General features: G+C 46.4%; 1 protein-coding gene across 2 annotated transcripts; it reads right to left on the reverse strand.

Moving 5' to 3' along the window:
* Positions 1-2,392: 2,392 nt before the first annotated feature.
* LYL1 (LYL1 basic helix-loop-helix family member) lies at positions 2,393-21,918 on the reverse strand. Of its 2 annotated transcripts, XM_083593974.1 has the most exons (6): positions 21,370-21,918; positions 17,867-17,956; positions 17,203-17,452; positions 8,881-9,326; positions 7,034-7,125; positions 2,393-6,839 (listed from the first exon to the last, which is right to left on the reverse strand). In XM_083593974.1, the coding sequence occupies exons 4-6, from the start codon at positions 9,324-9,326 to the stop codon at positions 6,493-6,495; spliced, it is 885 nt and encodes a 294-aa protein (XP_083450100.1). In that variant the 5' UTR covers positions 17,203-17,452; positions 17,867-17,956; positions 21,370-21,918; the 3' UTR covers positions 2,393-6,492. The 2 variants fall into 2 exon arrangements, with proteins under 2 accessions (XP_083450100.1, XP_083450101.1); XM_083593975.1 differs by lacking the exons at positions 17,203-17,452; positions 17,867-17,956.
* Between the last annotated feature and the right edge of the window lie 3,398 nt (positions 21,919-25,316).

Genomic DNA, 25,316 nt, shown 5'->3' on the forward strand with positions numbered 1-25,316 from the left:
CACCAGGTCTTCCCAAAACACAGCAAGCGCTGCTAGCAAACCGACACTCCCCTGGCTCCATCATGCATGCAACAGCTCTTCAGATATTTCAAGATGGCTATCATATCACCTCTTGGTCTTCTCTTCTCCAGGCTAAGCATACCTGGACAATGTTAATAAGGATGCTTTGCCCACACATGCCAAATAAAGAAATAACAGAGCTCATGAACTTGTGAAGGAAAAGGGTAAAGTACCATTCATAGCTAAAAGAAGTTGTTCATACCGCAGAAAACCTAGTTCATGCACCAGGGCTGTCGTAGCTTCCTGGTAATGAACTAATAAATTCAGAAGTCAACAGGTGAAGTCACACAGACCCTAACCCTATTTCACAGGGTTGTGATGTGGACGGAATGGGTGAGGCCAACGCATGGGCTGTCTTGGGTTCCTTGGCAGGATATAATTGTAGCAAATAGAGCACTGATGGGTCAAATGGATTAAGTTGCATGTTTGAAAAATTCAGCTTAAAATGGATTTCGCCCATTAGCTTGATGCAGGAGGACTGGCGGTAAAATCAGCTAGTCTCATTGCACAGGACTTGCTCCTTGTTTTATTCTAAGCTTTATAAAAATGTATCTGAAGAAGGCTAGTAAAAACACTGGTTTTTTGCTTTTTGCTTTTAACCATTTCTACTTCACTGCTCGCTGATTGTGGAAGAGTCTTCAACAGGGCTGGCCCACCCATGAGGCAAGGTGAGGCAACCGCCTCAGGTGGCAGGATCCACAGGGGCAGCAGATCTGGCCTCCAAGGAATGCATTACCCACCGCTGCCACCGATGCTGCAGTGGCAGGCTCCTAGGAGGCTGGACCTGCCTCCTCGGTAGCCTCCTTTCAGTGCTGCCTCTATAGCAGTCTCTCGGTAAATAGGAGGTGCAGCTAATCTCCCACCACTGAGGAGGAAATGGCAGGAGCTGCCCTCTGGGCTATGCGCCCGCCTGGTGTGATTCAGAACAGGCTCCTTCCAACTTCCACACAACAGCCGTTGATTCCCGCTCCAGCCGCCAGGTGAGGTTGATTTTATTCCCAGTGTAGATCTTTATTCCCCGCTTTTCCCCGATGATGATCTTCCCTGGTGTGTGTTTGTGCCATTTTGTGGATCACCTCAGGCGCCAAAATGTCTTGGGCTTGTCTTGGTCTTCAACATCTGTTAAAAACTAGTACACACACACATAGAGAGAAGCTGTGTCCAGGCACAATCTCAGAACAGGTCTTTCAGATCCAATTTTTCTCCATGTGTGTGATTGGCACATGAGGCTCTGCACATCTGTTTTTTCACTCACAGTATTAATGGTGTTTCTGCTGTTTGCTGTCCACACCACTGGGCAGAGCTTGGCAGGAAATATCCAGGGTATACGGTTTGTTGGTTAATTGGTTTTCCCCCTCAACCTCAATCACTCACAATCAACTTAAAGGTTTCAGCTGTAGTTTGCCTGGTTGTTGTTTTTTATTTATTTACAATTCTGACTTAATAGATCTGTAATAATAAAAATAGGTGGTTGGAGCTGGGCTCCTTAGTGCTCTTGACCAGGTAAGGGTCTGTAGTTGTATGTGCCAAGCTTTCTGCAAATTAATTCCTTTCTCCCAGCCTTCTGCAGCTTCTACTTAAAGCACTGCAGGCTTTGGTCATGTTGCTCAGAGGAGCAGGTGGTCAGATCAGACCTAAATCTCTTTTCAGTTTTTGCCAGCCTTTCCAAGAATCTCCCCTCTTGGGAGGGAAAGCAAGTGGCAGAGGATGTGTGTGCATTCCTGCTGCTGCTCTGTTTTTTTAAGGACTCTTCCAGACTGGTGTTTTGTTGCAGGTGCATTCTGCAACATATTCTGAACGCAGCATTAGCCGTGGATCCACTTCCTTTTTTTCTGGGGGGACGCTAATTTGGGGGGACATGGATATTTGTACTTTTGTCCTTGTAGGGACGCGAGTGGCGCTGTGGGTTAAACCACAGAGCCTAGGACTTGCTGATCAGAAGGTCGGCGGTTTGAATCCCCACGACGGGGTGAGCTACCGTTCCTCTGTCCCTGCTCCTGCCAACCTAGCAGTTAAAAGCACAGCAAAGTGCAAGTAAACGGCGGGAAGGTAAACGGTGTTTCCGTGCGCTGCTCTGATTCACCAGAAGCGGCTTAGTCATGCTGGCCACATGACACGGAAGCTATACGCCGGCTCCCTCGACCAATAAAGCGAGATGAGCGCCGCAACCCCAGAGTCGGCCACGACTGGACTTAATGGTCAGGGGTCCCTTAACCTTTACCTTTACCATTTACTTGTCTTTATTTTTCCCAATTTTAACTATAAAATGGTGATTTTCTTGAGTCAAAATGAGAGTACCCCTAAACATTTTTTTAAGAAAAAAAGCACTGCGTGGATCCCTTCTGCTTTATTAGTTGTTCTGCGGTGCTTCCCCAATGGCACCACATTATTGCTGTCTGGGGGAGATATAGCACAACAAAAGCAGGACAAAAACGGGCAAACCCAGGACATTTGTGCTATGAAAAGTCACAGGATTTCAGCAGGAAGTTACAGGATATGTGCTGACTGGAAATGAGACAGGATGACTACCCCAATATCTTTGCAACCACAAACAGAATTGAAATCGGGATCTTGTGTGACTCCCCCAAGAACAGAAATCACCATGAATGCACAATAAGAAGGATGTCTAGAAGGGCCCAAAATCTCTCTCCATGTCCCCCAGATCTCCTTCCTGCCTCAGGAAACCCTTGGAGAAGTTCGAAAAAAGATCTAGAAGAGGCAACACGATTCTGAGGAGCTTTAAGCTAAAGTTAAAGGTCAGCTGGAGAAGGCTGGGACGGGAAGACTGGCACACACAGACACACCCCACCCCCGTGTGGGGTGGCAAGCAGCCCCCAAGCATTTTTTAAATTATTGTCGCAGGTCTTGCACAGATCTGTTCATGCAAGGAGTGCACAGAAGTAGGCTGTGTGGAAACAGAGGGCACTCATCGAAATGTTGAATTCACCTAACAATACCCGGCAGCAAATGGAGATTTTCCTCCTCTCTTTCTCTTGTGCTTCCTCATAGCAGCCCCCAAACTGGCTCACAAGGGTCGGGAGAATCCCCAGAACAAGGTGCGGGGGAGAAGAGGAGGGATCTTTCCATCTGGCAAGTTGAAAAGCTTACACTGATGGAATGATCAACTTAGCACAATGTTGAATTCCTCATAATAATAATTCTCATATATTGTGCAATACTGCTTTAGCACTCTTGTAAAAAAAGGTAAGGGACCCCTGGACAGTTAAGTCCAATCAAAGGCGACTATGGGGTTGTGGTGCTCATCTCACTTTCAGGCCGAGGGAGCCGGCATTTGTCTGCAGACAGCTTTCCAGGTCATGTGGCCAGCATGACTAAACCGCTTCTGGCGCAACTGAACGCCATGATGGAAACCAGAGCACATGGAAACGCCGTTTACCTTCCCACCACAGAGGTACCTATTTATCTACTTGCACTAACGTGCAGGAGCTGGGACAGAGCAACAGGAGCTCACCCCCTTGCGCAAATTTGAACTGCCGACCTTCCAATCAGCAAGCCCAAGAGGCTCAGTGATTTAGACCACAGTGTCACAGTAGACATATCCATTTTGCCCATTGTTGAAATGTAAAGTCTGGTTACATTTGCTCTTGCTCTCTTCCTGCGAATTTTTTTCTTTAGAAGTGCTCACACACACAGAGAAAATACCAGTGTGCCTAGCCAGAATAGAAGTCAGTGGAGTGCAACTGCAGAATGACTATAGTGAGGGGCCAAAAACAAAAAACCCCACCTCAGGCTACATTCCATCATGCTCTTCCCATTTCATGTGAACCACAAGCTGCAGAATAGCAATTAATATCCATGACTGAAATTATAAGCATGTGTAGAAGCTGACGTGCCAAACACGCGGAAGAACCCGAACTGAATGACCCATTTGCAACATAAAGCTCGCATTAGGAAGCATCCCGATTCTCCAAACCTAGAGGAAGGTGCTACAGAAGAAACTCCTTAGCCATGGGAATGAGGCTGAAAATACAGCTAAGCAGAAAACAGTGACGTCTGCCAGGGCTGTTCATCTCTCTGCATTTGGAATGATTCCTAGCACATAACAGGGATTGCCTGTGGAAACTTGCACCACCACAAAAGTAGGTAGTCTCTTTGCTGCCATGCATGTTGTTGTTTACTGCTGCAGGCTAAGAGAACTGCTCCCCTGGAAGAATTCAGCAGGCCTCCAGTCTTCATGATTTCAAACATACAGTTATGGCAGTGTAGACTCAGAAGGCAAAACTCTGGTGCGTTGAATAGTTTTCTGTTCTCCTACCCCAGCCCCCACTTCTGGGCTGCCAAGGACACGTTCCTTCCCTATTGCCTCTCACTTACCCGAACCTCTTCCATCCTCAATTCCTAGGAGTAATAAAAATAATCTCAATGCTCACACACACACAGACACACACACAAGCTCCAATTTAGTGGGTGGGAGGAAAATAAGGTTCAGAACACAGCAGGCACATTGAGCAAGATTATGCAGTACTTGTTAAATTGCACTAAAAAGGATTGGTCTGTATTTTGTCTAATTGCGGAATGATTTCAGCTTTAACATTTCTCTCTTCTTGGGACAGAGCATGAACGCTCCAGGTCATAAATATCTCCTGGCCTTAACATGGATGGATCTCCTAGCCCAGGGCAGCCCTGCTGCACTGGCCATTTGAAACATCCAATGGGGGCAAGAGCTCACCCTGCAGGGATGGCTGTGAAAAACTGCCATCCCCTTGGCCCATTAATCTGGCGATCCACTGGGTGCTGGTGCATTCAGATAAGCAGTAGCTGTCGCCATACTTCTCTGTCCTTCCTTCTTTCGCTCACTCCCTCCCCCATCCAGAAGGCTCTTCCTCCTCCTCCTCCTCCTCCTCCTCCTCCTCCTCCTCCTCCTCCTCTTCTTCTTCTTCTTCTTCTTCTTCTTCTTCTTCTTCTTCTTCTTCTTCACCTTCTCCTTTACGCAATAAAAACCAGCAGCCTAGGAGGACCTTCCACCCTCCTGGATCTGCCACTGGCACATTTGGTTTTGGCAGGAGGCCCAGAAAGTGTGGGGCAGGTTTGGACACTGACTCAGCACAAACCGCCCTTCCATTTCCAGGAAGGGGAGCAGTTCCTGAAGCTGTGAGGCTCCCATCAACAGCCCAACCACCGCAAGCCAGGCACCGGCCCACCAGCAGTGACACAGCAGTTGCTGTGGCAACGCCCATCTGTCCCAACACACCCACCCAAAGCCCCTCAAACCCCAGACTTGGGTAATTCCTCTTGCAGCCCACTGAGGCCGCTAATATTATGGCTGTGAGCTGAAGAAAGAAGCATCAATAGGCCTGGTTCTCTCCGACGGTGAGGTATATCACGTGCGGACGGCAGGTAATGCAGTAACAAGGAAAAGATCCCTACAAAAGATCCCTATAAGGATGTCGGGGAGGAGAGTGCTAGCCCAGCTTTTTCCTTGTTTTCTTTCTGAAGGATTTCCCCTCCCCCCCTATTCCAGTGCTTTAAACCCCTGCCCACAATCCAGAGGGTGGCAGGCAGCAAAGTTTTACTCCGAGTTAAATTTTGTTGCATTCCACCCAGCGTGAGCTAGTAAGGGTCAAATCAGACGTGACATATCAGATGCATATAATAGTCTTCCAGCTTTTTTGCTTTTTTTAATGAAAAGCCACAAGGGGCTGCAGTCATGAGCAGACGATTGGTGGGGAGAGAGGGACTGCCTAACCCGTTCTCTTCTGCCCATTTATTTACTCAATACCTCCCCCCTTGCCACTTTCCCTCCATCTCTTGTTGGCTTTTACAGAGGGAGTTGAGCCTGTGCCCTGTGATGAAGGGTTTTCCCAACGGAAAGGGGTTCAGCCTATGAGCTGAAGGCTGCCACTCCCCCCCCCCAGTTCCAACGCCAAGAGCAACCCCTTAACCCTGATTTTATTCCCGTTCCTTTGTCCGGGCTCAAATTTCAATTTAAAGACCCTGCACAAAATAGATGCTTGGGCTTGAGGATTTGGAAGTGGTGCACATTGAGCAGAGGTAAAACACAGAAGAACGTCCCCCTCGCCCACCCAGGGGCCCCACTTCACTGGAGATGGGGGCGGGAGAGTTATGTCTCATACAAACCAGGCTCCCTCACACCTTCTCATGGGTCATTCTGGAAACAAGCCAAGCTGGATACATGAACATAAAAAGCCCCGCTCCTAATTCCTCCTCAGAAAGAAGTCTCTGCTTTTTATGCCACCAGGTGGGCATGGCTGGATGTCCTGGTCCAAGTATTCATCCTCAGAAGGTCATAGCAGCCTCCACATCACAAGTCCTCCATCTAGTGCCCAGAAGGGAGATTTGGTCCAGGTGCTTCAATGCTGCTTCAGTCTACACATGTGGCTGTCTGGCACTGTTTGAGCGTGTGGAGGGAGAGAAGCAACGGCTGCACACATTTGGGCAGAGAGCTCTTCATCACCGCGGCTCTCCTGCCCCCAGTACAGTCACTGGCTCCACGGTCCCTTGCTCCATTTTTATGGGTGCTGTGGGTGGCGAGGGAGTCCTCGGGGTGCCATTGATAGGCGCTTCTGATTCAGGAGGCTCCCCGCCAGCTGACCTGGCCTGGTCGCTCAGCAACTTGACCAGGAAGTTGATATATCGCATGGCCAGGCGAAGGATTTCGTTCTTGCTCAACTTCTTGTCGGGCGGGTGGGTAGGGATGAGCTTCCGCAGCTCAGCAAAGGCGCCGTTGACGTTCTGCTGCCGCCAGCGCTCCCTGCTGTTGGTGAAGACCCGGCGTGCCACCTTCTGGGGCTGATGACCTGGGCAAATAAGCAGAGAAGGGTAAGTGGGTGGGTAAAATGCATCAACTTGGGGGCACATCCCTCTTCCGCTGAGCATGCCAGCCTTCCTGAGAAAGACACTTCAGCCTCAGTCCCCAATCCTGTAAAATGGGCGGTTCTTCCTACGCTCTCTCATCCATCCTGCATGGAAGGTTTACCCCACAGCCACTCACCCTCCGTGATGTCCTGTTCATAATGGCTCGGCCTCCGCTTGAGGCGGTTGTTGGGGAAGAGGCCAAAAGTCCCAGAGCTGCCAATGTAGATGCTAAAGAGAGAAGAGAAGAGGTCAGGATGGTTCTTCCACAGGCAGCCTTGTTTTAAACATACAGTCGTACCTTGGATCCGAAACGCCTTGGGAGTCGAACGTTTTGGCTCCCGAACGCCGCAAACCCGGAAGTGAGTGTTCCGGTTTGCAAATGTTCTTTGGAACCCGAACGTCCGACGGGGCTTCCGATTGGCTGCAGGAGCCATGCTTTGGTTTCCAAATGCTTAGGAAGTTGAACAGACTTCCAGAACGGATTCCGTCGACTTCCAAGGTATGACTGTATGTCTTACTCACTGGTCATTGGCATTTTTTAAGATCACCCTTCCTTTTTCCCTAACAACCAGGATGCAACTTTCTTGCAGTGGCTTTGCCTGAGCTTAGGTAGCCCCTAGATGTTATTTTCTGCAAATAAGAGGGCCCAAAAGGCAAATGCTCAGAGGCTTAGGCATGTCTCCTGCTGTGCATTAGATAAATATCAGGCAGATTAACAATTCACTTCTGGTACAATGGTATACATGTCCACTGGACGCTTTGAGGAGCCCAGCGTGCTGGTGCCACGTGCGATATCACACATGCACGATGCCACCGCCCCCAATGTTGGCACAACTCAGTGCCTCTGGTACTCTCTAAAAAACTGAAATATACCCATTGGTCCAAAAAGTTTGACAACCCCTGGTCTAGGCTGGGACTGATTAGGGAAGGACAAATATGCCAATTTCGGTTTCTGCCCATTTATAATTTTTGCAGTCTTCAGTTCTCTACCTTTCCACATCAGCTTGCAATTTTACAAACCCTAATAATAATAATATTAATACCATACTGTCACTTTTTTTCCAAATTCCAACCGTGAAAAGATAAATTCGTAACTTTACAAAAATTGGCTTTTACGATATCACTGCTGAAACAGGCATACGGTAAAACGGAACAAAAAATATTTTATTGCCAATTTGCGAGCTTGAGACTGTTGTGCAATTAATTCTAATGTCATTCATCGCTTTCCCCGTATTTGACAGTGCAGTATTGATTTTTTTATTTGCATGTATGGTGCTACAAACAGGGGTTTAAACCACTTGCGTGTCCTCTCTAATACCCATAGGATTTTCTTCTACATTTGCCATTTACGGATGTGAGTGCCTGCGGAATTTTAAGGGAGCGGCTTATATTCGGGTATTGTCTTTTTCTCTCCCCCCCCCCCCCGAATTTTAAAGGTACGGCTTATATTTGGGACAAGACGGTAATAATAATTTCTCTTGAAAATTCGTCAGCACTTTGGTGTGAATTTCTTGTAACATGTACATTTTCCTAGGCAATTTCGCCCAATATAATGCATTTTCATACGTTATTCTTACAAAATGATATGTGCTGGAGAATTTTGCATTGCAAAATTTAAGAGCAGTAACGAATTCTGAAGGACGGCTACGTTTCAGTGCGCTTCCAGAAAGCGCAACTCAAGTAGTTTCGCCTTTTAATGTGAACAGAATCAAACTTCAACCCCATTCCATAGCTGTCAACCTTCCCTTTTTTTGTGGGAAATTCCCTTATTCCAGCGCCGTTTCCCGCTGCTTCCCGCTGCTATCCCGGATTGTTAGATATCCCGTAGACTGTCCGCAGGACAGGTGAGGCTGCCGATCCCTTACTTTCAAATCTGAAAGTTGACAGCTATGCCCCATTCCGATTGCTGGCTTATTTCCATTGCCGGGTTTTCTTCCCACCCTCCCCACCCAGCATACCTGATTAGTTCCACTCAGGACTTACCTGTTGAGAAAGGGCTGGTACTGAGGCTGGTATTGTGGGGCCAAAAGGGGGCTCCTCACTCCGGCTAGATTCGCCATAGGGGGAGGAGGAGGGCCAGCCGGAAGAGCTGAGAGCTGTAAGAGGCTGGGAATGGGGTGCAGGGCAGTGAGCTGAGTGGTGGGGACCTCAACGTGGGCGGGGGGCTTGCTGCTGTAGCTCAGGCTGATGACCGGGACGTTGTGAGGTAATGGGGCCGGGGGAGGCTCAGGAGGAGAAGGGCTCCCCTTGGCTGGAAGGGAGGAAGAGGTGGGGCTTGTGGGCGATGGGGTGGCCTCAACCTCATCCCCCCCAGTAGCTGGGGAGGGGATATCAATTGGGGAGACTGGTGGCTGCGGGTTTTGCTGTTCTGGGGCAACCGGCGGCTGAGGGGTCTCCAGCTTCTCCATCATTTTTTCTTCGCTTCTCATCTGTGGGAAGAAGAGAATGAGAGTGAGGAAGACTGCATCAAATCACACCAACCAACCAGCTACTCCCACAAGTCATGAAATGTGGGCATCGCAGAAGCCGGTGGTGGGTCCCCTAAACTAAGCCGCTTAACAAACCCAATTGAATTTTGGAGATGAGGCAAACCAGATTATTTGCGATCCTAGTTGCCTGGTTTTCAGAAATTTAGTCACAAACGCCATCATGAGGGATGCCAGTTCTTTTGGCAACGACTAGTTTGTTAGCAGGAGGAGAAATGTATTTATGTAAATGTTGTTAGCAGATTCTCCTCGTTTTCAGACTTTTAGTTTTCAGTGTTTAATATTTGGGTTTTAGGCACTAATGGAGCATTAACATTTACTTCTAGAAATGTGTTTCAGATGGAGGGAGCATAATGCGTTCTCAAGTTTCAACCAAAACAGTTCCCACTCCCCAAATGAGAAGCTATAACCACTCTTCTTCGAGACGTCCCATAATCTTTACGAGTCCACTTTTGTAAAGGGAAGAAGAGAACTTTGTTAATCCTGATTAGAGGGCAAGGGACCTGGGTGACTTGTCTCAGCTACAACAAAATTGGACCTTTCTCACTCGCCTTGTCACACAGTGAAAGGGGATAGCTGCAAAATTTCAGCTTGGCAAGTCACCAGTTTGCAACGGTATGCTGATTTGGTTCAGCATTACCAGAATCACCATCGGTTAAAGAACAGCTCTGTTTACGAACTATTCGGTTTACGAACTCCACAAAACTGGAAGTAGTGTCCCGGTTTGCAAACTCTACCTCAGTCCAAGAATGGAAGCTGAATGGTGGAAGGGCACTGGCAGCGGGAGGCCTCATTAGGGAAAGCGTGGCTCGGTTTAAGAACAGTTTCGGTTTAAGAACAGACTTCCAGAATGGATTAAGTTCCTAAGCCGAGGTACGACTGTATATGATATATGTCTCAAGTACAGTGGTACCTCGGGTTACATACACTTCAGGTTACATATGCTTCAGGTTACAGACTCTGCTAACCCAGAAATATTACCTCGGGTTAAGAACTTTGCTTCAGAATGAGAACAGAAATCGTGCTCCGGTGGCACGGCAGCAGCAGCAGCAGGAGACCCCATAGGCTAAAGTGGTACTTCAAGTTAAGAACAGTTTCAGGTTAAGAATGGACCTCCGGAACGAATTAAGTACTTAACCCAAGGTACCACTGTATACATATTCCAGGTTCTAGAGTCCACATGGACAGGAGAAGCAAAAACCTGTGGTGAGCTGTGACAGGGATTGACATCAGACTTTTCTCAAACTACCCAACGAATTGGTGGGGGGGTGGGTGGGAGGCTGAAAAAGCAAAATAATTTACTACAGAATAGATCCAAGTAAGAAAGTGACAGAACACTACTTCCCACCTAGAGTTACCAGCTAAAACCACTCCGATGTTTCATCAATGAACTTTAGCTCATCTTGGGCAATGATGCTTCTGCCACACAGGCCTTGGGTGTCTGTCCTTGTCTTTCCTTACAAATAAACCATTAATCTAAACCCACTGTTTTTTCCCATACAGACCATGTGAAAATAACTGAGGGCCTTGGCAGACCACTTAATACTTGTTCTGCTTATTGTTCTGCTTATTGTACTAGAGCACTGCACTAGATGCTTCATGATTTTTGCACTCTTCCCTGCACAGCGCACAAGGGAGGAGAGGGAGGATCATTCGCCAAGGCCAGCTGAAACACTTTTGCAGCGGAAGATTCGTCACAGTGGGATGTCAAATTCCACCCATTGCATTTAATGCCTTGCCATTTAAATTAAAACTGTAATACAGTGTTACCTCGGGTTAAGAACTTAATTCGTTCTGGAGGTCTGTTCTTAACCTGAAACTATTCTTAACTTTAGTTAATGGGGCCTCCTGCTGCCACTGCGCGATTTCTGTTCTCATCCTGAAGCAAAGTTCTTAACCCGAGGTACTATTTCTGGATCAGCAGAGTCTGTAACCCGAGGTACCACTGTACACTAAAATGCAATAAATAAAAGCAGCAATAAAAACACAGTTAAAACTCAATGAATGTTTTATTTATGCGATGGATTTGCCATCTCACATAGGGATGTGGGTAGCACTGTGGTCTAAACCACTGAGCCTCTTGGGCTTGCTGATCGTAAGGTTGGCGGTTCAAATCCGTGCGCCGGGGTGAGCGCCCATTGCTCTATCCCAGCTCCTGCCAACCTAGCAGTTCAAAAGCACACCAATGCAAGTAGATAAATAGGTACCACGGCGGCGGGAAGGTAAATGGTGTTTCTGTACGCTCTGGCACTTGTCACGGTGTCCCATTGTGCCAGAAGCGGTTTAGTCATGCTGGCCACATGCAGGGCCATAGCTAGGGGGGTGGTGAAGTGGGCCCCCACCAGGGGCGCAGGCAAGGAGGCGCACGCAATACTGTTTAAAAAATGTCCATCAATATGTCTATAAATAAAAATATTGATTATTTCCTCATAAGAAAAGGTTTTAAATCGAGGGTGGATTGAATGGGGGGGTTGGGAGGAGAGGCGGAAAGAAGAGCTAATTTGTCAGTGGCTAGGGGGCGCAATCTGGACAGTTCTGTCAGGGGCGCAAGCTACGGCTCTGGCCACATGACCCGGAAAACTATCTGTGGACAAACACCGGCTCCCTCAGCCTGAAGCAAGATGAGCACCACACCCCATAGTCGCCTTTGACTGGACTTAACCATCGGGGGTCCCTTACATCTTGCATCTTCAACCATCAATCCACGAAAATGCCATGAACCACCCAAATGATGCTCACAGGGCATTGCTAATCCATGCAGTGCCAGATTTAGAGGGATGCAGGAGATTCCCCCACAAAAGGCACTGAGCTGTGGGGGCACAAAATGGAGAAGATCCATAATGGAGAAGTTCCATTTGGGGGCACCAAATGTTTGCCTCACACAAGGTGCTATATTATCAAAGATTTCCAAAGTCCGCCCCTGAGTCCATGGACCACAGTTTGGGAACTAAACCTGATCTAAAACGTCTGCCTCACTACCACTTGCAGGCCACACAACAGACTCAAACATAGAGCCTGGATCCTGCCATAAATCCAGAGGCCAACTCTGACCATATGTCTACTCAGGCATTACTATTACAAGATCTAATAATAGGAATCATTCAATTTATCACCTCACAGCAGTGTATATCTGCATGCTATCCAATACAAACTTGCAGTGCCTGAAGAAGAGCTGCAAGCATATAGATAGAGGGGATTTGGTTGATATTTTGATTTTTAATTTTTTTAAAAATAAAGTACCTTACCAAAGTTTTCTGAGCAAGCTTAGCAATAACAGAGTAAAAGGAAAGGGACTCTTGTGGATCAGTAACTGGTTAAGAAACAGGAAGCAGGAAAACATGCGTTTTCCCAGTGGAGACAGGTAGAAATAATCTGTATTGAAACTTCTGGTTTTAAACTTGTCCATAAATGAGTTAGGAGCGATCAGTGAGGTAGCCAATTTTCCTGATAATACCCAATTGTCCCAAAAGAGATCGTGAAGAGCTCCAAAAGGACCTCTCCGAATGGGTGGTTAAAATGGCAAATGCAATTCATTGTAGACGTGTGTCCACACAAAAGGATAAAATCTTAATTTCGCATATGCACTCATGGGGTCAGAACTGGCAGTGACGGACCAGGAACAAGACCTTGAGGTCAGCTGCAAAAAAGGCAAAATCCACGCTAGGGGACTTTAGGAAACCAATTGAAAATGAAACTGCCTTTCTCATAATGCCATTCATTACAGTCGTACTTGGAAGTCAAACAGAATCTGTTTCAGAAGGCCGTTTGACTTCCTAAACATTCGGAAACCAAACCGCGGCTTCTGATTGGCTGCAGGAAGCTCCAGCAGCCAGTTGGAAGAAGTGGAAGCTCCATCGGACATTCGTTGCAAAGAAAGTTCGCAAACCAGAACACTCACTTCCGGGTTTGTGGCGTTCGGGAGCCAAAACGTTTTAGTACCAAGGTATTCGGGATCCAAGGTACGACTGTATAGGAATCTATGGTACAATCACATTTGGGTAACATTGCAGCCAGTGCTCAGATGAGCAGTCCTGTGATCTCATCCACTCCAGCATTTCTCTGATGAAAATAGGGATGTCCCATTCCATAGTGAATATGTTACTATTTATACCCCACGCATCTTACTGAGTTGCCCCAGCCACTTTGAGCTGCTTTCAACATATATACCCTCCAACATTTATCCAATGAAAATAGGGACATCCTAAGCAAAAGCGCTGTGGCGCTGTGGGTTAAACCACAGAGCCTAGGACTTGCCGATCAGAAGGTCTGCGGTTTGAATCCCTGCGACGGGGTGAGCTCCTGTTGCTTGGTCCCAGCTCCTGCCAACCTAGCAGTTCGAAAGCACGTCAAAGTGCAAGTAGATAAATAGGTACCGCTCCGGCAGGAAGGTAAACGGTGTTTCCGTGTGCTGCTCTGGTTTCTCCAGAAGCGGCTTTGTCATGCTGGCCACATGACCCAGAAGCTGTACACCGGCTCCCTGGGCCAATAAAGCGAGATGAGTGCCGCAACCCCAGAGTCGGACACGACTGGACCTAATGGTCAGGGGTCCCTTTACCTTTAAGGAAAAGCAAGACATTTCAGGATCAAATTGGAAACCAGGATGGCTTCTCTAAATTAGGGACGTCCCTGGAAAATAGGGACACTTGGAGGGCCTGTGATCTGGGGGGGGGCAGCAAAAGCTGCTGGATCTTGCTGTTCACTATGGCTGTGATTCTCTGAGGGCTTTTATCACAGGTGTCTACGAAAATCTGATGTGTGGGGAATCCCCAGCTGTCACGGAGAGATGGTGTGGTTCGATTGAGGTAGACGTTCTCAGCAGATAATCATAAATGCGGTCATGCTGTGAGCCACAGGCAGTGGGTGGGAGGTTGGCCACAGCCTTGTGTGAGTTTCTTTAATGTTCTGTATTGGGGGAGGGGGCTATTCCTGTGCTTCCATGCTCAGCCAAGAAACGGGGGGAGCAGGTCTGGGTTTCTGGAAAACAGTTTTCTCCCCAATGCATTTATATATTTAAGGCAGGCATAGACAAACTCAGCCCTCCAGATGTTTTGGGACTACAACTCCCATCATCCCTGACCATTGGTCCTGTTAGCTAGGGATGATGGGAGTTGTAGTCCCAAAACATCTGGAGGGCCGAGTTTGCCTGTGCCTGGTTTAAGGCCCCTGAACCTCAGTCAGGTAATGGCTGGCTGGCCTGGATCAGTTCAACAAGCCAGTGAAAAAGGTCGAGCTACAAAAATGGTGACATGCATTACAAACATTTTTTTCATATTGCTTGCCTGCTTGCTTGCTGAATGGGGGTGCAGAGTGTTGTGTTTTCCCTTCAGTTAGGAATAAATCAGAATTCCAAGGCTCTCACAGGTTTGTCAGAAACCCTGCTGGTTAATTTATGGGGGGGGGGGCAAGGGTGCAAGTCTGCCTGGGAATGAGAGCCTGTCTACTGAAAGAACTTAACTCATCCCTGCTCCCATTCCCTCTGCCTCTCATTCTTGTAATGTGCACTTAGGGATTCCCTCCAGTTCCCCAAGAAAGACATTTGACCATGTTTGGGCTGGCCATCTTTTAGCTGCGCTTCCTGCACTGCAGGGGTCAGTGACGTAGCGTGGGATGCCAGCACCCAGGGCAAGGAAAATATTGCACCTCCCAAGGCAAGTATTGTGCCCACAAACCAGCACCTCCAGGCAGCTCTGCCGCTGCTGCCAGACAGAGTTGCAGTGTAGCAGCGGGACATGTGTGTGCACCTCCTTGGGCTGGGGCACCACCACTGCCATGGCCACGAGTCTCGCCGTGTGGCTGGGCGAATGCAAGGGCCCGTCCTCTCCCAGCTCCTGCTCAGTGTGCTGCTCAGGTGAGGCTGGTGGGTGGGAGGGATGGGGAGCGCCTTCGGTTGGGGCAGCAACTGCAGAGACACGCCCTGAAAGATTTTTGCACCCTGGGCAATCACCCCAGTAGCCTCCTCCCACGGTACGCCACTGCAGGGGGTTGGAATAGACTCACTGTTTGCAGTTTTGCTCTGCCTCCAGACCATTCATGGAATTCCCATTCTTGTGCAATAGCTGCAGAGGTTGAGGGAACTGTCTTGGGACAATAATGCAAGTACGGGAACACTCCTAGTCTACTTTAATTCCTGAAAATCTTGACCTTAATTATTTATTTTTAAAGTATATTTGTCCATAGCCCTTGTGATTGTTAAGAAGGAGAAGAACTGAACTTGGACCTAAACTCAGAACTGGATCAGAGAGTCTTCCCCCTGCCCTCCTGCTCACTGAAATCGAAACTCAGCCTGAAGGCTATTCCCTTTTTTCTTAGATATTATTTTAAAAAATTCCAAAAATAAAAACAATTGGTCAAACATTTTCCATGAAAATTATTCCCGAAGGGATAATAGTATTGTGAACAGGTCACTCAGCTATTGCAACCAGGTTGATGGCAATGTGTTTACACACACACACACACACACACACACACACACACCCTAGGATTTTTCCTTGAAAGTGTAAAAATCAGGTTAAATTGAGATAGAGCGGGAAATATGAGTTGAGTTGATATTTCAATGCCAAGGATGCTGTGTGGATGCTGCAAATTAATTGCATGTGTGATGAGCACCCGTCGGCAACAAACACCCCCCTGGAAGCACCCAGAATCAGGAACCGAACCCCTAAACAGAAAAACACAGTAGCTGGTTCAGAATAAGCGATTCAGTCATCAATAGGGGAGGGGGTGTCTCTGGATGTTGGTAAGAAACTGCCTCTCTCCTCCAACCCTAGAGAGAGCATGCAAAAAAATAAAGGCTCAGTCCAGGAAACCGTTAGAAAAGGGAGGGTCCAGAGAAGTTGTCTTAGCACTGATAATCCTCCTGCCTGCCTCCTACATTTATCTTCCTCTCCAGCACAAGGAGATTCTCCCCAGTTCAGGCTATGCATGGGGGTAGCAAAACCACTTGCTTGCACCCGTCGGCTGCCCTACGAGGCACATGTGAAATGTGAGGCAGAGCCTGCCGTTCACTGCGGAAAAGGGGCACGTGGCTAGTCTCTCCTGGGGCTTGTCTTCCGGGAACGGCTTTCCCCCAGAGATGCAGCTCCCATTTCAAATCAGGAAGGTCTGGGTGGTTCGGACAACAGCCTTGAATTACTGCTCTAAGAGATGAGGGGTGCTTGGCCACAGCAAGCCCACAAATGCCACAGCCCTGCCTGGACTGGCTTATCAATGAAGCTCAACATGGAATAAAATGGAGAACACACCAGAGACCCTGGGCAGATAAGACCTGGTATCTCTGGAAACTTACCGGTGAGGCATGGAAGTGAAAACAAGGCACCCATTAGCCTGCTCTTCTGTAGCCAGAGGTCTACTCTCCCTGTCGCTGAATGTGATGTTTTCAATGGCTGCTAATAATGGCAGAGAGGGCAACCCACATTTCTGCCTAGCTGTGTTTAAATGAGTGGTATCGCCATATCTTGCGGTTCCATAAGTCTGATACACATTGTGCGTGAAAAAGGACTATCCTTCCATCAGTTCTGAACCCTCTGCCCATCAACGTCACCAGCAGGATCAAGGTTATTTTGGAGCTGAGGGGAAGAACGAAACAGTGTCTCTCGAAGGCCAGCGTTTGTCCGCAGACAGCTTTTTTGGGTCATGTGGCCAGCATGACTAAGCCACTTCTGGCGAACCAGAGCAGTGCACGGAAACGCCGTTTACCTTCCAACCAGAGCGGTACCTATTTATCTACTTGCACTTTGACATGCTTTCGAACTGCTAGGTTGGCAGGAGCAGGGACCAAGCAACAGGAGCTCACTCCGTCATGGGGATTCAAACCGCCAACCTTCTGATCTTAAGAACATAAGAGGAGCCTGCAGGATCAGGCCAATGGCCCATCTAGTCCAGCATCCTGTTCTCACAGTGGCCAACCAGATGCCTGTGGGAATCTTCCACCAGACCTACAAGCAATTTAAAAAAAAATATTTTTATTGAATTGATATAGCGCCCTGTACCCGGAGGTCTCATGGCAGCAGGAGAGCAGGAAAGGGCAGGGCATTTGACAACTCACAAAACTTTGCCCTCAAAGTCTTTGCCTTTTGAAATATACTCAGAGCCGCAAAGTGATTTCATGCTCTTTATTCAGCTCATAGTGGTGAGGAGGAATGAATGAAGTCCCCTCAAAGTATCTGCTTTATATACATTATTTACACAATGGGCTGCACATGATTGGCTAATTCCGGAATTCTACTGTAAGCCAATCAGGTTGTGGATTCACTTCTATCTGGAGCATGATTGGGTGGTTCCTGCCAACCAATCATACTGCTGCATTGTTCTAGGACCAATCAGACTGCTGCATTCTGAATCCTATTGTTCTAGGACCAATCAGACTGCTGCCTTTTGGATCCTATTGTTCTAGGACCAATCAGACTGCTGCATTCTGAATCCTATTGTTCTAGGACCAATCAGACTGCTGCAGTTTGGATCCTATTCAACTCAGTACATAACACCTTTGCTCCTCTGACCCCAAACATGTGCTGCCTGTAGCATCCAATTCACTTTGTTGAATGACAGGGCTGGCTCTGCTGACCCTCTGTATTCTGTTATGAAAGAGGAAGAGACATTCTCTCAAGCTCTGCCTACCAGCGAGGACAGGAAGCAACGGAATGCTGCTGAAACGCTCGATCTATCTGCTAATGGCCAAATATGCCAGATAAGAAGTTGTAGAATCGTAGAATTGTGTGGTTGGAAGGGATCTCCAATCTACAGATAGATTGGAACCAAAACAGAGAGTTGAAATATGCTGGCGTACCTGCACAAGAAGTAAGCCCGTTTTGTAATGCTTTGGCTCCCTGGTTGTGAAGACCAACTGCAAATGTGTAGTCAGAATTTGCCCAGTGCATTGAGAGGAGGAATTCTTCTCTAAGGGCCCAAATAACTACTTGACTCTCCCTTACGTTTTCCCGCCTCATGTCGCCCTTTCGGCTAGAAATAATGCACAGTGGTCAAAATTCTGCAGAGAGCCGAGTCCAAATTTAAACATGCAAATATGAGCCAGGTGGTGCACAACTGTGAATAAGGAAATTTGCAAATGCTTTGATTGATAATAGTAATTGACTTGGGAACAGGTTTCTTTTTTTATTATTATTGTCCTTTTTCTGAATAGATTATGAAACTGCTCTGATTACAAAGTGAACTCCTGCTCAGGAAAATGCCATCGTATTCAGGGCTTTAAAAACATATCCGTCCACAAGGCCCGGCTCTCCTCAGATGCCTGGCTCACTTGGACTCCCCATACAAAATGTTGGATTAAGAATCATGACTGAGATGGGATGAGATGATATTTTGCAACGCAGGTAACTGAGCTAAGGGAGATAAAATGACAACAATGCTTATTCTGAGTGGCTGCCACAGTCCTTTGTTTGAGTGTCAGGCGATAAAAATGTTTGAGAAATAGAGGAAATGGTTTTGCAAATGTCATCAGGAGGGTTTGGCGTCCCAATCAGCAACATCTGAGGCCTTTTCAAAGCCATTCTTATGCATGCACACAGACAAAAATTACGAGCTACTTTCAACTCATACGCACCAGACTTTTAAAACACAGGCTGCTTAAAAAACCAAAAAACAAACCACAGTTCTGGGATTTACAAGTCAGGGACGTCGACTGTCACATGTTTTCATTTTGCCTTCAATATTTTCCTCTAAAACTGGAGGACAGCACAAGAAAGAAGGACAACAAAGTATACGGTGTCTAAAATTGAGAAGCAGAGCTCATTGAACACCCACAAGTTCAGGGCATTTATTCAGCTTTTTATTCCCTCCCCCCATTGAAGGGAAAAAAATCCACTTTAAATAAGTATACTGTATACTGTACTGGTTAAACCTTATACAGCCAATCCATGACTTACTTTAATCAATTGTTTCTTCGTTTGCCCCAAATTAGTTACATTGACTTTCAATGAAACAGAAACTAACTTAAATCCAAATATTTCAGGGTAACGGGATTCTGGATTATTGCTTTATCCTAAAAATGTTATATTACCACGCTAAGTTCCTGCCTTCGGTTTTCTTAACACATGCATTGGCATAGTCATACATAGCACAGTTAGGAGGACTTAAAACCAATTTAAATCGGTGTCTTTAACGGGTACAAAACCCTATGAGGGACTGTGGCCCCAGTGTTTGTCATGTACTGTACATCACAAGTACCGTAATTAAAAGATAGATACTATATGTTGTTTTTGTACATGGTATTATGTGGATGTGTATAAATTTTTAATAATGAATGTATATATACGTAATAAATATTGTTATTGCTCTCGACTGCTGCAGCAGGGTTTTGCTTTTGGTTGGTAGTTTTATTTAAATGTATTTTTAACAGAGGTTAGAAACTGCCCTAGGACTACTGATGTAATGAAGGGGAGATTTTATACACACACACACACTCTCTTATATTGTAGATATAATTATAAGTAAATTATATTTTTCCTGAAGAGAGGAATGTTTGTAAAGATAAAGCTTGCTGACTCTTTGCATCATTTCCAGGATCAATGCATTTCCAGCATTTGGGGGGGTGTATGTGGAAAGCACAAAATATTTGTCATGCATGTGGCAGTTCAGTATGAGACCATTTCACATGCAGTGGGAAATACATACATTGGGAGCCAAGACCACCTGCACGTGTGCTCACCGTGAGACAGGCATGTGTGCAATTGTCACACACAACAATCTAAACACAATTTTCACACACACGCACAATTTTCCTACATGGAAGTGTTTGCCGTTGAGGAAGTGTGTAATGTCTGAAGAGGCCCTTACTGCAACAACTGTTAATTCAGGGGAGAATATGCATCTCTTATTTTTAAAATGCTGATGCCATTACAGTGTTGTATCATATCAAGAAAAATAAAAATTTAAAAAAATCTGTGCATGTCATTAACAATATATCACACACTTTTCTTTTCTTTTTACATAGATGACTATTTTACATGTTTACAGAGATGACTGTACGGCATGTGAGTTCATCTTCTGTATGAGAAGGAGCAGGGAATTGTAGATAAAAAAGCACTGTGTCAATCTGGTAGAAAACACGAATGAGCCACAGCATTGAATTTGGTCTTCGAAACGTGAAGCAAGAAGTCATAATCGCTCAGTTTTGTTACAAATTGCACTCCGGTAGGAAACCATGTGGGTGATGAGGCACGATAAGAGATGCGATTGCCGAGCAAACGAATGATATCACAGCAGCTTAAATAACAACAGCGATAATTTCCAGGATAAGCACAGAGATCACAGGAATCTTTGAAATTCAAACGGGAGTGCAGGTGGAAGTTTCAAACCTATTGATTAGTGGTGGTTATTTAACTGTAATTGCCATATAGAAAAATGAAGGAGGACCCTGTGACAGATCAGCGCTGCTCGACGGATGCCACTCTAGTTACTATACAGAACTGGATTTGGATTTCAATGCAAAATCTATTTGGCTTGTAAATGTATTTTCGGATTGCTGTGAAAATTCCATTCTGCAGTTATGTTTTCTGGGCCTTACAGATGCCATTTCTTTTCTTAAATTAGATTTTAGCAGTGGGATCAGCAGTCAGGCAGTAAGGGTTGGTGAGAGACGAAGAATTCATCAGGAACAAAAAGTTCCCCACACGAAAAGGGCAATTGGAGGAAGAATAGTCTTAAGATTAATTGAGCTCCTAGACATCCTTATTCTGGACTGATGATACAGTAAAAAAATTACCATAAAAACATACAAGCTATTCAGTCTAAGAGAAAAAAATACGGCGCTGTGTACCACAAGAGTAAGAATGGGTTTTTGTTTAACAACAACAACAAATTGCAAGAGAAGGAACCACCGGTCCTTTCTGGGCAAACTATGAATCAAAAGACCTTAACAACCGTCTTTGCTAAAATAAAATCATTGAAACTCAGTCCCCTCTGCCTTTTCTTTCCAAGGGAGATGCCAACCATCCTTTTCCCGCCACTCCCCAAAAGCCCCTTTCCTCACCTGCCAGATGTCACCGGGCCAAAGCCATCTTTCCTCTTCCAAAGGTCAACCAAGGCGGTCATTTTTAATCCCCTGTGGCAGAAGGGCCGGCAGGAAGGCCGCGAAACCCCGTCCGATGGCCGGAGGATCCCGAGGTGAAATGGGGTGTCACCTGATTGCTGGCTGTAAAGAGGCCTGGGTGGCAAGGTGTGGGGGCATGTAGAAGCCGTGCCACAGGGGTCCCCTCAAAGACGAAACAGGAGGTCCCAGGCTCTGATTCTAGAGCCTTGGAAGAAGGTGAGCGGCCCGTGTTGTCCAGGCACTCTACCCCTGAAGCCGGCCACATGGCTGCTGCAGGCTACCATGCTCGGGGGCCATGATTCGCGGCCGCTTCCTCTCTCCTCCTCGGCTTCCCTCCGCCAGAGCGTGCGTATAATTATTATTGTTATTTGCTGCTGGGTTGGGGACTTCAAATCAATTAGGCTCCCGCTTTTCCTGCTACCTCGTTCCTTACAAATTCCCCCTGCGGCCACCTCTCTTTATTGACAGGCGCTATTTGGCCACTGGAAGGAGCTGCTTTGATGAAGGAGCCTGAGCCAAGCCCCCTCCCCACTCCCTCCCTCTCCCCTCCCCTGCAGGAGAGAGATTTCCTGCCCTCTTTGGACGGGGGATGTTCTGCAGTTCGGAGATAAGCCGCACAGGAGCTGCCTGCACAGGGCTGATAAGGAAACTCCCGAGTCAGACCCAGCCTAAGCAAAGGGACTTGGAAAGCAAACAAGAGGAAGCCCAGTGTCTACACACTGGAATAACATAGACCAGTGAACACATAATAGAGGTGGCCTAGGAGAGCTCACAGCACTTTCATTAGCGACCAGAAACATGGATTGGATGTGAGCTCAGGAGAGCCTTGCCCAGGGAGGGAAGGAAGGAGGTTCTTCCCCGATTCTCCATCAGCCAGTCGGCCGGCCAGCCTATTTTTGGGGTTCCTGGCAGGCACAGGGCCCATGTGCCTCCTGTTGGGCATCGCGCTCAGTTGGTCAGCAGCTGGCATTTCTTACAACCGTTGGATGGCATGGGAACCAGGCGAACCAGGCTGTCAGTCACTGGCCTCGGATCCACGGTCAGTAAAGACGCCTGCAATTCCTGCAAAGGAAGGGTGTTTGCAGGCACTCGTGCAAAGCCATCGGCCTCGTGTTCACCCATTCTGTGCAAGCCTGGGCATAACTTGATATCACAATTGCTGCCATGGAATTTCAGCCTTAGAGCACTTGTAAGGAAAGACCCAGACAACGAACAGGAACGCACACCTCTGGGCTATGCTTGGGATTTTAAAGGAAGTGTTTCCATTTGGTTTATTTGATTTTGATTTATTATATTTCGACCCCGCTTTTCATTCAAGTGAATCTCAAAGCGGCTTACAAACCGATAAATAACCATAACATAATAAAACATAATAGCATTTCGCAACTACAGCATGCATCATATAAAATAATTAACAAATTACCAATAAAAAAACTTAACTAAACAGCGACTAAAAATTAGGCTAAACCTCACAATTATGGTAAGTCATGCGATGAACAAATCAACGCAGCATTTAGAATCTATAAAACAATATTAAAAACATTAACAAAATAGCAATTAAAAGATAAGCTAAGCACTAAGTTCGTTCACACGATCTCTGCACCCCCATGACTCATAACTTTTCACTCTGTTCAGTTCATTAAAATACACACATGCACATCATGCTGCGCTGGCTGGGGTGTGGAGATGGTGGGGCTCTCTGGCGTAACGCCAGTGGTAAGGTGGATGTTGACTCTGGGTAGCCTGCCTCAGCACTGTTGAGGAGGAACTTGCCCACATAGCTTTCATGGAGGTCTATTCCCACTTGAGGAAGTCCAAGACCAGGGTGTCCCTCTGGAGCAGCGAGTGGCAACTGCACTTGGTGTAGTGGCTGACCTGGAGGTCCAGCAGTGGCCCTGTGGCCTGTCCACCAGGAGTTGCTCCAGCCTGTCAGGCCTCGCCCTAGACCGATGGAGAGAGGCAGAGCAGGGCCCTCAGGCACTCAGCAGGTCAGTCTTCCCTGGGCAGCCGCAACAGCAGCAGTCCATGCTCTTTGCAAATCTTGGACAGGATAGAAAATGGAAGAAAATGCATAATCTAGCCAATCATAGCTGTCAATTTTTTCCTTTTTTAAAGGGAAATTCCCTTATTCCAAATAGGATTCCTCGCAAGAAAAGGGAAAAGTTGACATCTATGTAGCCAATCTAGAGTCCAATTCATTTTTTAAAAAAAATTATTTTATTAAGTTTGCTTGGCAACATTACATTGTTATATATGGTATTATGAAAAAAGAAAAAGAATACAAATCAAATACAGTTCTGTACAATACAATTCACCATACGTTCTTTCGTATGTACATAAGACTTCCCGCCACCCCCAAGTTACCTTTTCTATTTTCCAATTGTGTACATGGCTGTAACTTTATACTAATTATGTGATCTTAAAATTTATTACTACTTATGAAACCTTTTGCTTTAGTTTTATCTATCATATATACAGAAATCATTCAAACGCTGTCATAGATGCCACACCGCTATTGTATTTCATTAAATATTTATTAAATATATCCCATTTTTGAATAAAGTTTTGATTTATATTGCCTCTCATAATCCAGTTCATAAGTGATGGCGCCCATCTGTATTGGAAGTGTGGGGATGGGGTCAGGTGAAGTGGGGGTGTGACTTGCCGCTGAGACAAGGTCTCACAGAAGTGCCATTCATATGGGTGTGCACCACCAACTTTATACATTACTTAGCCACATCAAAGTGCTGGTTCACACAATGTCCTAAGATAATTTGATAAACGGCAGCATAAAAATCATCTTCATAAATGAAGCAAGGACCAGCAGCAAACCTGCCCAGTTGCCAAACTCCTAAAGCGTTTGTGGGAACTGGGGTTGCCTCAGCTTTCCATTCAGATTACAAAGCTGGACAATGTTTGTGTCATTTGTAGGAGAAACCTTAGAAAGGTAACACAGGACATGCAAGTGGAATCCAAAACCAGCCCAAGAAGCTTTGCTCGTGCATAACTCTTCCAACATTACAAAGGTGCACCATCTTCTGCTATTTTCTAGTTTCTGTACTGAATACTTTAAAAAACTCTCAGACCCCCCCCCCAAATAATAATCTATCTATAGGTGAGGCCCTGGTTCTAGAATGTACCATGTGCCTCGCTTTGTCATCATGTCTGTGCAAGGAGTCAAATCTGGGAAGTAGATTGGTCATATTTTAAAAGGAACAAACTCAGCCCGAGAATTTCACAGGACTGGGCTGCCATCTTCTGGGTATGCAACTCCAGCCCTTCCCCAAAGGTTAATTTACAGCACACACCACAAGTGGCCAGATGTTGTTACTCATTCCACAGAGGCCTTTCCTGAGGTGGCACACTATGAGTGCAATGCTATCATCTCTTTCTAGCTCTCAAAATTCAATATTTCACGGTAGGAGCCATGCAATTCTCCTCCACCAGTGTGTCAATTGTGGTGGAGCATAGCATGGATTATGGCTGGGTGACTTGTAGGCACCTTATTGGGAGACATTTTTAGGAAAAGGTGAGACCTGACTCTTAGGAGGCTGCCAGTGTGAATTCTACACAGCAGTCAAGCTGAACTAGGCATTGATTTAATCCCAATGTCAGAAGTTTAGATGAGCATCTGGGTCAATTTTGGTTTCTCTCGGTTTCTCATTTCTCAAATTTTAAGTTCACCACATTTCCACATCGCCACAGTTCTAATATAGGCGCAGGCGTCTGTGTGCATACTTCTTTTGTTATTTGAGAACTGCATTGCAAAATTCAGAGATGCACAAATTTAAAAAGGATGTCCCCGTCTCAGTTTGCATATTGTTTCTGCAAGAACAAATTAGGTAGTTTCACATTAAAATGCAAACTGAATCAATTTTTTTTTCTCC

The sequence above is a fragment of the Podarcis filfolensis genome (assembly GCF_964270895.1).
Source record: "Podarcis filfolensis genome assembly, chromosome: 17".
Classification (NCBI taxonomy): domain Eukaryota; kingdom Metazoa; phylum Chordata; class Lepidosauria; order Squamata; family Lacertidae; genus Podarcis; species Podarcis filfolensis.